Source organism: Phaethon aethereus, assembly GCF_964289735.1.
Source record: "Phaethon aethereus genome assembly, chromosome: 2".
Lineage (NCBI taxonomy): Eukaryota > Metazoa > Chordata > Aves > Phaethontiformes > Phaethontidae > Phaethon > Phaethon aethereus.
The window spans coordinates 160235651-160248430 of NC_138582.1; the positions used below are offsets into that span (position 1 = coordinate 160235651).

At 40.0% G+C, this 12780-nt stretch overlaps 1 protein-coding gene across 1 annotated transcript in view; it reads left to right on the top strand.

The window, feature by feature from the left end:
* Nucleotides 1–12257, top strand: part of DIP2C (disco interacting protein 2 homolog C) — a gene marked incomplete at both ends in the record, with an annotated part of 330160 nt that extends 317903 nt beyond the window's left edge. Inside the window, 5 exons of the mRNA XM_082015390.1 lie at nt 2551–2608; nt 3721–3795; nt 4906–5080; nt 6939–7062; nt 12005–12257. Coding sequence (XP_081871516.1) covers nt 2551–2608; nt 3721–3795; nt 4906–5080; nt 6939–7062; nt 12005–12257 — 685 coding nt within the window. The remainder of the gene's footprint in view (nt 1–2550; nt 2609–3720; nt 3796–4905; nt 5081–6938; nt 7063–12004) is intronic.
* Between the last annotated feature and the right edge of the window lie 523 nt (nt 12258–12780).

Sequence of the window (12780 nt, forward strand, 5' to 3'; positions counted from 1 at the left end):
AGGGGTTTATTGCTACTGTTATCCAAACCAAATTGGTTTTGAACCAACCTTAAATTCACATTAAGTATTTCCAGACCTTTGTTACGCCATCTTTCTTACCACTGCATATGGCTGAAGTCTTTTCAATTGTCTCTTTTTTAAGACTAAATCTATTTATGTTGGTAATATATGTTGGTAAATAAATAAATAATGTTGGTAAATAAATAAATAATGTTGGTAAATAAATTAGCTAACTCTGTTAAAGGACATACCAAGTGGTTGAGACGATGACTAGTTCTTGTAGGAACGGCTACCTGTCTGCAAATACGTATCTAAAGATCGGAGATATCAGTTGTTTGGAAGAAGTCAGTTAAAGGCATTTGCTATTTCTACACTAATATGGATTTTACAAAACAAAGATATATAAAAAGGCAGAAATACAGGCATTAGTAACAACTGGGTTTTGCAATACATTATTTTTGTTCAATATGCACGGGTTTATTTTTAAAGCCTTTGCTACATACTCCTAAATACCTGTGATTTAGCTTACGATTTGAACAGCGACGCACGTGTGGCTTATGTAGGCATACCCTTTATAGAGTAGCATTAATTTAGCCGTGCATGTACACCTTCTAGTGAAGTTCCTGTGGCCTGGGTTTCTGCTGCCCTGGTTGAACAGATGGATGTTGCAGCTTCACGTCTTTTGCTGTGAAGCCAGCGGTGGCCCTACTGCTCGTCAGCTAGCGGGAAGCTCAGCAGAAAATGATGTAGTAAACAGGGGCACGTGTGTATGCCTGTAATACAACAGAGGTTTGAGAGCAGTAAGGACAATACAAAATTGAAGGTAACACACGGAAGTGGTAAGTAGAGCAACAGGCTCTGTCTGGGAGTTTTGTGGCAGTCGAACCACACTGCAGGGTGGTTCCTCTTAACGCACCCTGCGGGAGAGCAGGTCAGGCTGCAGCTTCCTAACTGTGCCTGCTCCAGGCAGTGCCCCTTGTAGGGCGCTTTCCCTCCTTTTCCTCTCAAAGTGATACAGAAAAGCACTCTGACATCGCTGGGTATTTGGGTTATATTTCTTGCTGTTAGTGCAAGGAACTGTTTGCACTGCTGTGCAGTGCCTCAGAGCTTAGCCCTGCCCTGTCCATCAAGGTTGAGACACTTCCAGAACTGCAGATAAAATACTATTCACTATTCCTGCCTTGACCTTGACAGTCCCAGCTTTTATAGAAGACTTCTGGAGCAAAGAAATAGTAAAAAAAAAAAGGAGGAATATCTTTTTCCATCTTCCTTATGTTTAGGGGCTGAACTTGCCAAAGCTTTCTTCTTCTCCAAAGGGACCTCTAGCTGAGGTCTCTCTGTGTCTCATCCTTCCTTTCCAAAACTGAGCACTGCAGTATCTGTCTATAAAAAGACCTCAAAACAGTCCAAAAAAGATCTATCGTGACTGCTCCTAACAGACTGCAGTTTTACAATCAGTTTAACCAGATCCAGTTCTCCACCCATCCACTCCGACCTCTGCCTTCCTCTCTTTTGATGTTTCATCTTTACCTTTTACAGGGTTGGTTTTTAGGCATCTTGTGGTGTTTTTTTTCTCTCTAATCACAGAGCTGAGGGGAAGAAAGGGGTAAGAACAACTCTTTCGACAGAAATCCAGATTTAGATTGGTTAAGTAGATTATGAAAAATGTTCAGAAGTGGGAAGTTTAAGGTTTTCATGGGCTGTTACAGCTTTTAAGTATCTCACTTAGGATACAGGAATGCCCAGATGTTACCAAATTATCTTCACCATGTACTGGCTGAGATCATCAGCTATTTTAGGACTTTAAAGTCTCTCTCATTCTAACCTGCTGAGTACTTTTCTAAGGTTAAATGAGGAATTCCCTTCCAGCCCATCATACCGTTGAAGGAGAGCTGCCATTTCTGTTCCTGTAGTGGGAAAATAATTTATCTAAGAAAGGAAGAGAGAGGACCAGAAAGCCACACTCGGAGAAAGGGTCTGACCTCAGTAAACATTTTTCTTTTTTTTTTTAACATTAAAATGTTTATCAACTACTGTCCATTGAAAATAATTAAAAGATTGCAAATGCAGATTTGAAGCTGAGGCCAGGTTATGAGTTATTTTGATATGACTTTTAATTTAACTGTTAGCTACGCGTGGAATGTGGTTGCTCACTCAGCTCACATGCTTTTGTGACTGTGCCCTGGCATTTATGATGTTCTTGTGGGAAATCAATATTTTAGATTCCTCTTGTTGTACATAAATTTGTGCATGGAATTCCATTTACAAAAGTCTATCAAAACCAAATAAAAGGCACCAACTACATTTGAAGAATTTAATATTTAAAAAAACATTCACACACATCTTTTTTTCATTATTTTCCCAGCTGTAACTCTTGAGTAAGATTAAATATTGGGCCTGATTATGTTCTACAGGATATAAGCTTCATCTGTTCCAAAAATAACATTAATCTCTGCGACCATTAACCATTCCTTTTAGAAATAAATGTTAATGAAAAGCAAATAAACACAACCATGTATTATGCATATTATTTTTACATATATTTTACAGAGTTCGTTTAGTTGAAAGAGGATCTCCACATAGTTTGCCCCTCATGGAGTCAGGAAAAGTAAGTACTGAAAGAAGATTTAAACGTACCTTTTGTGATAAACATTTTCTGTATATTTCCATTTCTGTTCATTTTTACGTGAATGTAGTATTGAGAAAGGCTTTATCAGCTGTGCAGACCGAAGACCTTTCTTTGCTGTTGAGGTTATGGCACGATGGTGGTAACCAGTGCATTACTCCTCCCTCAGAAGCTGTACCTCCCTCTTTTATGCAAAAAGCATTTCTTGTTTTATGCAAAAAGAAGGTATTTCATCCTCCACATCTCAGTCTTGAAACAGCCAACAAATGTGCCTCTGGTGATGACAGTTTTATTGATGTAGACCCATCTGCACGGAGAACCGGTGCAAGATTACCTACGCTGTGCTCATATCCCCTGCAGAGGGACGGTCCGGGTGGGTGGCACGGCTCTGGGGACAGGGTGCGGACACAGGACCGGCATGCAGAGACGGGGTGCTGCTCTCCGCTCTGTCCCGGGCTGCGCTCTCTGGCCGTGCGCCGGTGACCGAGGTCTACTGCTATGCGTGCGCTGCCTTTGGGAGAAAGGAGAGGTGCCGTCGCTGCAGCACCGAGGCACTCCCTGCTCACTGGCTGCCCTTCACGCTGTGGATGTTCATCTAAAGCTTTCTGACCATAGCTTTGCAAGCACTCGTGGTCAGGGGACGCTCCCTTTTCTATTGTAGGGTGAACGTCCATTACATGCAGTCATTGGCAGGGCCTCCTTCTGGGGAGGTGCCTCTGGCTTTCTTTTTGTTTCAGACCAAAGTCTCATGTGGCTAGGTGGTTGTTTTTTGCTATTCTAATGTATATTAGGGCCGTTCTAGAGACTTGGGCCATGCGGTAGGATTTTTGTATTGTAGGTGAACATTTGATTTCTGAGGAGTTTTTAATGATGATGATCATTAAAAATTATTTTAATGATCTCTTTGCAAAGAGATGAGGTTTTGTAGCATTTCCCAGATATCTCAGAATTTATTACATTTATGGACTATTTTAATTTTTTATAAGTCTACTTTAATTTTTTAAGGATTTCTTTTCGTTTCTAATTAAGGTTTTTCGGGGATGACTGCGTAAGCAGTATCTGCTTTCTTACTGCCTCATGTTTTCTTTCAATAGATCCTCCCAGGAGTACGCATCATTATTGCTAATCCAGAAACAAAGGGACCCTTAGGAGACTCTCATCTTGGTGAGGTGAGTGGTGAAAACTTAACCTTTGTATGCTCTGAACTAAATTGCAGAGATAAAGCTATCATCATATATGCCAATGGCTTCCTATAATACGTCTTATCAAATGCCCAATTAAGAAAATTGTGAATTCTACAGATCTTAATAGTATATGAAGTATGTGGCATGACATCTGTATCATTAAAATTGTTAGTAACGTACTTGATAAATACTAATAATAGCTCAGGTTTGTTAAAAAAATCAACAAAAATCTGCTTTTTCTAACTGTATTTTCTACTTGGTGCTTGAGTAATTCTGATGGAAACTTACATGAAAAAATAAGTGTATTGATTAGTCTAATTTCAGCTAGATGGTTTTCTAGTGCTGTTCTCTTTATAATCATTGTGCTTCAACACACTGAAGTATTCTCATTAGCGGAGTTGAGCAAGGCTATATGTTTTTCCAATTTATTTTATGTTTCTAGAGAGAGAAAAAAATGTTATTTTCAATGAAAAATTAAAGATCTAATTAACAAAATGAAGAATTTGCTTAGTCAGGATTAAAACTACAATCTAATTTGTGAGATTCATCTGTAAGATTTCATTACTATGAAATCGTAAAAACTTCCATGATGCCTTGAGTTAGATGAAGCGCATCCTTCTCCGTAGGTGAAGGTCCCTGGCCTCACCCTTAAAAATAATCTGTCTGGTGCTCATGGAGGATGCCCTGCTGGAGTAAATACACTGAACCTGGGGGACTATGGAAAGAGCACTGTGGTTTATAGGCCTTTCTGAAAATTGCCATAACCAAGCAGACCTCAGAGCTAGCTGAGCCGTTCAAGGAGGTTGCGCAGGTCGCCAGCTGACCTGGGGCCAGAGGGCTGCAAGGCAGGTGTGCCCTGCAGCCGTGAGTCCGGCATCCCTCTCCACCAGGCACAGCTCAGATCCGCGCTCCGACTTCAGCGAGGTTAGACTTGGGTTTCTGTGCCTAAAACTGGGTCAGTTATGGGTTCAGAAACAGTCTTAAAAGGCATTATAGTATCATTATGACTAAAATTATTTGCATCAAGAATTTTACATAATGCTTCATTCTGGAAAGCTACTTTAATTAATACCAGTATAATTGCTTTTAACTTAGATATGGGTTCACAGCACTCACAATGCCAGTGGGTATTTTACCATCTATGGAGATGAATCTTTGCAATCAGATCATTTTAATTCAAGACTCAGCTTTGGAGACACACAGACTATATGGGCTCGAACTGGCTATTTGGGGTTCCTGAGAAGAACAGAACTCACAGATGCAAACGGAGGTAAGAGCTTTCTCGTCATCTAGGTCTATGCACATAATATGGATTATTTTGAGGCTGACACAGTGTCTTTTGGCCTGTGCTACCTGACGTGTTCCACCTGTGAAACCTGTAGAACTGCAAAAAAGCCTTAGTTAAAATAATAAAAAAAAATAAAACAGAGGGCAAGATTTGCCTTCTGAAAGTTGCTTTTCCTTTGCCATACCTCCGGTGCTATAAAGCCCCCCCACCAGTGACTTGTTGGCATTGTTAATGTGCCAAGTGCTTCAGCTTGAAAAACACAAAATGCAGCTTAAAATGCCACCAATTGTTCTCACAGTCGTATCCGCAGGAACGCATTTGGGCAGATAGAAAAAGTCTTGTTGTGAGTCTGAGCCCTGTCCCTCCTGTGATGACCACCTTCTTTGATCATTCCTCTATTACAAACTTAGTTACAGAAGCTGTCCATTTCTCAAATTTCCCTGTCTTTAAACCTGTGGGGACGGTTACTGAAACGTGATACAAGTAGTAGCCTGCAGGAGAAGCTACGGGGTGTTTGGGTTTACTGTTGGGAACGTACAGAATTTCGTTATTTGTTTTTATGACATTGCTTATCTCATGTACACACGTAAGCAAAGCAGCGCTGCCAGGCACACACATTCTCTGCTTGGGAAAACATTACTTTCCTGTGGTGTTTTCTGAGCACGGTGCCACGAGCGATGGCTGGCTGAGGTGGCAGTCGAGGCTATTGGCAAAGTAAGGTTGCTGGCAGCGCTGCAAGCACCTCCCGGCGATCCCCAGGCCCCCATGCCACTGCAGTTAGAATAGCCACTATTCAGCCACAGAATGAATTCATCAAATCTCAAAGCATTTTAGTAATCACTGTGGATTACGACTGCTGTTTGTGTCCCGACATTAGCATCTTCCTGAAGACATTGACTTTCAGTTGCACAGGCTTTTTTCATTTCATAATGATAGCCCAGCCTTGAGCAAATTCAGGATTCTCTGAGGATGTTGTAACTGAAGCATCCAAATGGCTTAAATCTTCTCCTGGCAAAGAGCTGCTAAGTCTCCGTTCTCCTCTCACTTTTAGCTCCCAGTGCAGAAAGTTCTCTGCCTGTTATTACTGGTAGAGGTTATATTGCCATTACATTACCACTGTGCAACTATCTAAATTAATGTGAAAAGAGCCTGTTATCTGTTTTTAAGTCTATTAGTGAATATTATTTCTTTATGGAGGACATGCAGTCATTCATTATCAGCCTAATATCTTTTTAAAAGTGTCATTTCAGCCTCATTTATTTCTTTAGTCAGTAAAAATTTGTAGGATAAGAGCATTATGCCTCAGAGCTTGCCATTTGTCTGAATGAGCAATTTGCTATCTGGCACATAGCACATATTTTAGTTTATAAACACCTTTGTAATACACCTTAAGCATCAGTACTGACCATCTCAAAGGTACTGGAAGAACATCACCCATACTTTTAGGGTCAAATCCATCCATTCCTTTCTCTTTCAAAAGCAAGAGAGAGAAACAAGGAGCCTATTGTCTGTTTAGGGCACCTTAAAAAAGAATGAGTCTGTTCTGCATCCACCTGGGAGAAAAACAGGAATTTATACCTCTGTCTTTGGATGAAGACTCCCAACTTTCTCTTCTTCAAATGGGAGTAGTGTTTCTGCCTTCCTTTCTTCTGCTTTTTGCTCTGCATTGCACTTCAGTAATGGAAAATCCTCATTAGTTCAGAAATCACTTTGGGGTTTCAGAAATTTGAGGATAACTTATAAATGTTATACTTATTTTACTTACTTATTATGGTGAACATTTTTGTAATTTAATGTACTGGAGAATGGAATCTTTTTTTTTTTTTTTCCTTAAAACCAGAACGCCATGATGCACTTTATGTTGTGGGTGCATTAGATGAAGCCATGGAGTTACGAGGGATGAGATACCATCCGATCGATATTGAAACCTCTGTAATTAGAGCACACAAGAGCATCACAGAATGGTAAGGATTATATAACACCAGGGCCCTTATATAAAGCTGAAATATCTATAATGTCTGAGTTTTTTTCCTGGCTACTGCAATTGATCCAGGAAATGGCCTGTCAGGATGGTCACAGGATTTATAACCCAGCTGTAAATATGTCCTTAGGATGAAACTTTTCACAAACAGATTTAATCAGGAAGGACTGTTTTCTGTTAAGATCATTCACTATGTTTCTTTTTTTGTGTGGTTTTAAGTACAAGTGAAGGATTAAACTTTTAATTTGAGAGAGCCAAGCAGCTCACAGGTGGGTCAGTAGCTGTTTCTTGGAGTTTGAGATTTACATTCTAACCAGAAAAAGCAAACTGGTTTGAGTTCAAGCTTTAGGAGTGTTGTTATTAGAAGGAGTAAGCCAGCAAACATTTCAAATAAATGAACACACTAATAAACTCTATTAGTGAACACACTGTTACTTTTGAATTTGTTATTAATAAATCAAGCAGTGATCAAATCAAGGTCACAATGGAAATTGAAACAGTATATCAATGAGTTAATAATGATGTTGTCTTAATCAATGTATCACATCATCACATGCACACAGCAGGTAATCATTTCTTGAGGCCGACAGGAGAACAAATTGCTTTTCATTATTCTTGCATCAGAAGACTGATTCAGGTAGTTGTTTTGTTTTGATATAACCTCAGCTCAGCTCTTCTCCTTTTAACTAAAATGAACCTGTCGCAACAGCCAGAGTAATTTAGCAAGTATAAGACATGACTCTCCATTTTTCTCTTCAATCCTGGCTGCAAAGATGTGGCCTGGAGCAGTAAACTTAATAACGAAGCACAGCGACTGCACTGGTTTCTTTAGTCAAAACACCTTGCCTTTTTCTTAAATGTCTGTTCAAATTAAGGCAGTTAATCGCTTGGCTGACTGTAACTGAGGTTTTGCCTTATTGCCTCCTCCGTAGAGCATTATTACTGCTGGTATGGTCTTGTGCCAGCTAGCCATTACACAGGCTGGCAGATTCTGTGTCCTCATTTAGACTAGTGTGAACACTTTAAGGATGCTATGCTGTGAAATTCTCCTTGAAAATGTGTCAGATCAATATCAGCAGTGGATGGAAAGTTTTCAGATCAAGCTATTTAGGGACAGCTCTATTATAAGATGGCCACAGATTCATAAATTGATGTGTTCAGCAGTACCTGTTTGTCAGAGATTTGTGTGTCCTCAAAGTGTGAACTCATGGGCAGTGGATGAAGCAGCCATATCACACTGCAGAAATGGTCATCATGGGTTTCAGTGGCCAGAAATGCGTAAATTATGCAAGACCACTGACAGCACTTTGACGATCCTTTTCCTTCCATTATCATGGAAATCTTGAGTGGGATAGTGGCAACTAAAAAGGGTTAGGGTAAGCTGGGAGGACGAAAGAAAAAGGCCACTGGGTTTCTGCAAGAAGGTGAAAGTACATGCACATAATTCTCAGTGCCTTAACCCTTCCCAGTAGTTGGGTGATAATGTACAAGGCACATGAGTGAGATTTCAGAAAACACGCTGTACTATTACTACCCTTTGCCCAAAGGCCAAGATTTAAAGTCTTCAGGGTTTTTTTTCTCCTCAAAGAAGAGAGATTGCTGATGAGTTAGATGTTTCTCTGATGTGGTCTCTGCACAGACACACAGTAGTTCAGAGCGACAACATCTGGTTTGCTCACAGTTCCCAACCTCTTCCTAACCAGTGCTCTGCCTAACAGCTCTCTCAAGCCACCATCATAGAGTTTTCACTCATAGTCCTAGTCCTCACTGTCCTTGACTTCTCTCACTTCTCTTTCATCGTCTATTAGAGATCCTCCTCTTGTCTTTGTGGAACATCCCTTGACAAAATAACAGCCAGTTAAATCTTTCTTTTTAAATATACTTTACCTTTCTTGGGATGGGGGCATGAGCCTCCTTCTTGTTGGAGGCCACTGTTGTTTTGGTTTCAATGACCCATTGAGGATTTAACTGCATCGATACCCATTGCAAACAAAAGGTACTGATATGTCCAGTCAATAGCCTCAGCCTCCCAGAAACACATGCTCATTTTGTAACATTTAACACTATTGAGGACAGCGGTGACTTGTTGACTGACAGGTGATCCTGCTGTGCAACTGTGTCATTGAGGATCTGATCTAAAAGGTCATTTAAAATTATTCTTGTCTCTTGAGAAATTTTAGCACAAAATCAACAACTTCTAACTCCAGACTTCCCATGTCTCAATACATAACAAGCAAAAGAGTGGCACAGTCTGTTTTTATTGTGATTTATAACTTCATCAGGCATTTTTGAAAGTGTTTTTAATATTGCAGAGTATCTTGAGAAATAATGTATGTGTATATGTTTTAATTAAAGCACGTTGTTGACTCATTTAAACTTCAAACCCTTGAAAGAGGAACAGAACGTAGCTTCCTGGAATTTCCTAAGAAGTGGTTTTGTCTCTCTGCATAATGACAAATAGGTAAAGCTACACAAGACATTTGGAGAAGAAAACCAGTATGGACCTCTTTCTCTGGAGATGTTTCAACAACTTTCTTGTTTTTCATGAAGCATTTGGTGGGATGGAAGCAGCAGGAGGGGACATTCCCAGCTCAGTGCATTGGCTGTGTTGCATCTGTTGGGTGTGACTCCATAATTTCTTGAGAACGTGCAACCTTTCTGGGTCCCTAGTTTTTTGTTTGTGGTTTTGGGTTTTTTTATTCATCAGGGTTAGAAAGTTAATATATTCATAAGTGATACATGTTGGCCAGTACATCTTCAACTCAACTGGTGGGAACATAAAGGGCAATATTTCCTTGTACTTACAGTGGTCACCAGTGAGTTGTTAGAATCGTGACATACGAAATGAGTTTTAAATCAAATTGAAACCCTCTTAGGAGTGTTGATGACTGTAGGGATTAATAGAACCTTCATGAAAGCTTTGGGAATCAGTCTTCTGAACTCAGATAAGCTCACTTCTCCTAAGCTATGTTTTAGGGCCCTGCTCCTGAATCTTGCCATTAATTGCTTTCCCAAGTAACGAACTAGCAGTAGGTTTAAGGCATGATTTCAAGTGCTAACTTACATTTTAATAAAACTTCCCCAGGCTTTTTTGTTAAAACGTATATAATACTAATTTAGATACTAATTTGGACTTGATTATCTTAGGGGACTTTTCCAACCTTAATGATTCGATGATTCTATGATTCTGTAATTTAAATGTTTGTACAGCAATCCATAAAAATTCTAGGACCTCACTGGAGATGGTCACCTGTGCAGACCGATACTTCATTTTGTTAATATTCCGCATTAAACAAAACTTACTAGAATGTCTGTGAAAACATAATAACAAATTAAAATTCATTTAATAGCAGTACTAAGTCAAAAGGAGCCTGCACAGCCTTGCTTTGGCTGCCCGTTAGTTTTCCAGATCAATAAGTACATAAGAATTCAACCTGGACTTTGGCAGGATCTGAAAATGATTAATTTTTTTTAATAGTAAGTGCTTTTCTCCTCAAATTCATTCTCTTAAGCATCAACATAGAGCACATTTTCATAGCTAACTTTTCGGCAAAGTAAGATGTGTTTCCAAAGTACACGATTTTTCAGAATTGTCTTAGTAGACTAAAACAGTGCACTTCTGTCTCAGTCAAGCCTTAACCGTAGGGTAGGTAGCTTTTTTTGAAGTTGGTTTACATACATAATACATTAACTTGCAGATGCTTATGCTCATGACAGTTCTGGGAAATTATTGCCTGGTTTTATGAGGTAAAGGACGGTAAAGTACAGGGCTTGATGTATGAGTTACATTTGTAGAATATTATTTTATGCTATGGAATAAGTTAGAGGAAGAAATAACCATTGTCTGTGTCTTAAAAATCTGCAAGGAAGAATGAGGCCCTCAGTCCTGCTGATCGCCAGTGAGACTTAGAGGCTTTGGAGGCATTTGAGACATGAGGAGGAGGACAGAGGAGAGCATACACCAGACTTTCATACCCTCCCAGCCTCCATATGTGGAAGGATAAATGCATTACCCTTATCCAGAAAAGATGCCCAGTAGCAGGAACCCAAATTTACCTGCCTCAGCTCAAGGGCTTAACCAAAATTTTGGGGTACAAATTTCTTTTAGTAAAGAGGAGATACAGGTGATAATGATGTTCCCTTGACCATCTCACGTGTTAGTAAGAAATGTAAAACCTACTGTCCCTTAAACCTGACAGAAATAAAACACAGCCCAAATAAAACAGATGGAGACACTGCTTATTTCTGTATAAACCAATTGGTGCAGAAGAATTGCAGCTCTTTTGTGCTGAGCTCTGACCTGTCTCGATAGCAGCCAGCCCAGTCCAGAAGGCACGTAGCCATGTTAGCCTAGGACTGTGCAAGCGAGGAAGACCCCTCCCCAGCCACCCCAGGACCTCTGCACAGCCTGCAGTATGTCATGTGAACGTTCCCAGAGCTGCGTACCCTTCGCTAGGCAGAGTTATACCAAAGATCTTTCAGTTTGGACTATGACTGGTGTTTCTTTGGTGCTGTATCACTGTCTCCTCTTTTAACCTCCTTTGCTCTTCTGAGAAGAGAAGACACCTCCGCCCACACATCGCTCATGCGTGCCTTCATGAACGCAGCAGTGCTGTGACAGCTCTCTGGCTTCAGAGGGAACCACACGTTGTCCTACTACCTCCTTACATGACAGGCAAGGATCAGACTTGAGTTTCTGTAAAGTTTAGCCTTTTAATATTGTGGCGATATTAAAGTGAGAGCTAGTGGGGCTCTTCTTCCCCTGCCTGCAGACATGTTCTCTCTTGCTACTTATGCTTTGTGGTGAGCATACAGAAAGAGCCCTAGGAGTTGAAAGAAAAGGTAACCAAGGTGGAATGAAAAGGACAAAAAATGAAATGGGTAAAAAAACCCCACAACTAATACTATTTTTTCTTTCGTTCCAGTGCGGTGTTTACCTGGACAAATTTATTGGTCGTTGTTGTTGAGCTGGATGGATCGGAGCAAGAAGCTTTGGACCTGGTTCCTTTGGTCACCAATGTGGTCCTGGAGGAACACTATCTGATTGTAGGGGTAGTGGTGGTTGTGGACATTGGTGTAATTCCTATCAACTCCCGTGGAGAGAAACAACGTATGCACCTACGAGATGGATTTTTGGCAGACCAGCTAGATCCCATCTATGTGGCCTACAACATGTAGTCTTGTACCTTAAAGCTTCCATGGACTTTATCATAGATGTATAAAATTTTTTGGTGTCCACTAAAAAAGTGTGCAGATAAGATGCTGACACTCATCAGAATGGAACTGTTTCTATTACGACTTTTCAAAGCAGTCATGATTGGCAGGAAATAAAATGTGAAATGCTTTCTTTTACCACTAAATTTTAGAAAAGAAGGACTATGGGGTAAGGCCCTTCGGTGTGTTGGAAAAGCCCATTTTAAACTTTTTTTTTAGCTTATTGGACAATACTGCTTTTTGAGTAAATGTGGCTTTGTATTTTACATTAAGTAAGCTGAAGTAGATTTTTTTTTATTCTGCCCTCCAAATGGATTCTTTTAAAACAATTTGCATACTAATACAAATAATTGTTTTCTTCATTTGTTCTAATATGTCATAAAAAGCTGATGAATACAGATCCATTACTAGCTTAAGCCATTTTAGGTCCCACATGTTAGGAAACTATGTAGTGGTACGACGAGAATACCCAAAGTAGCACCTTTCA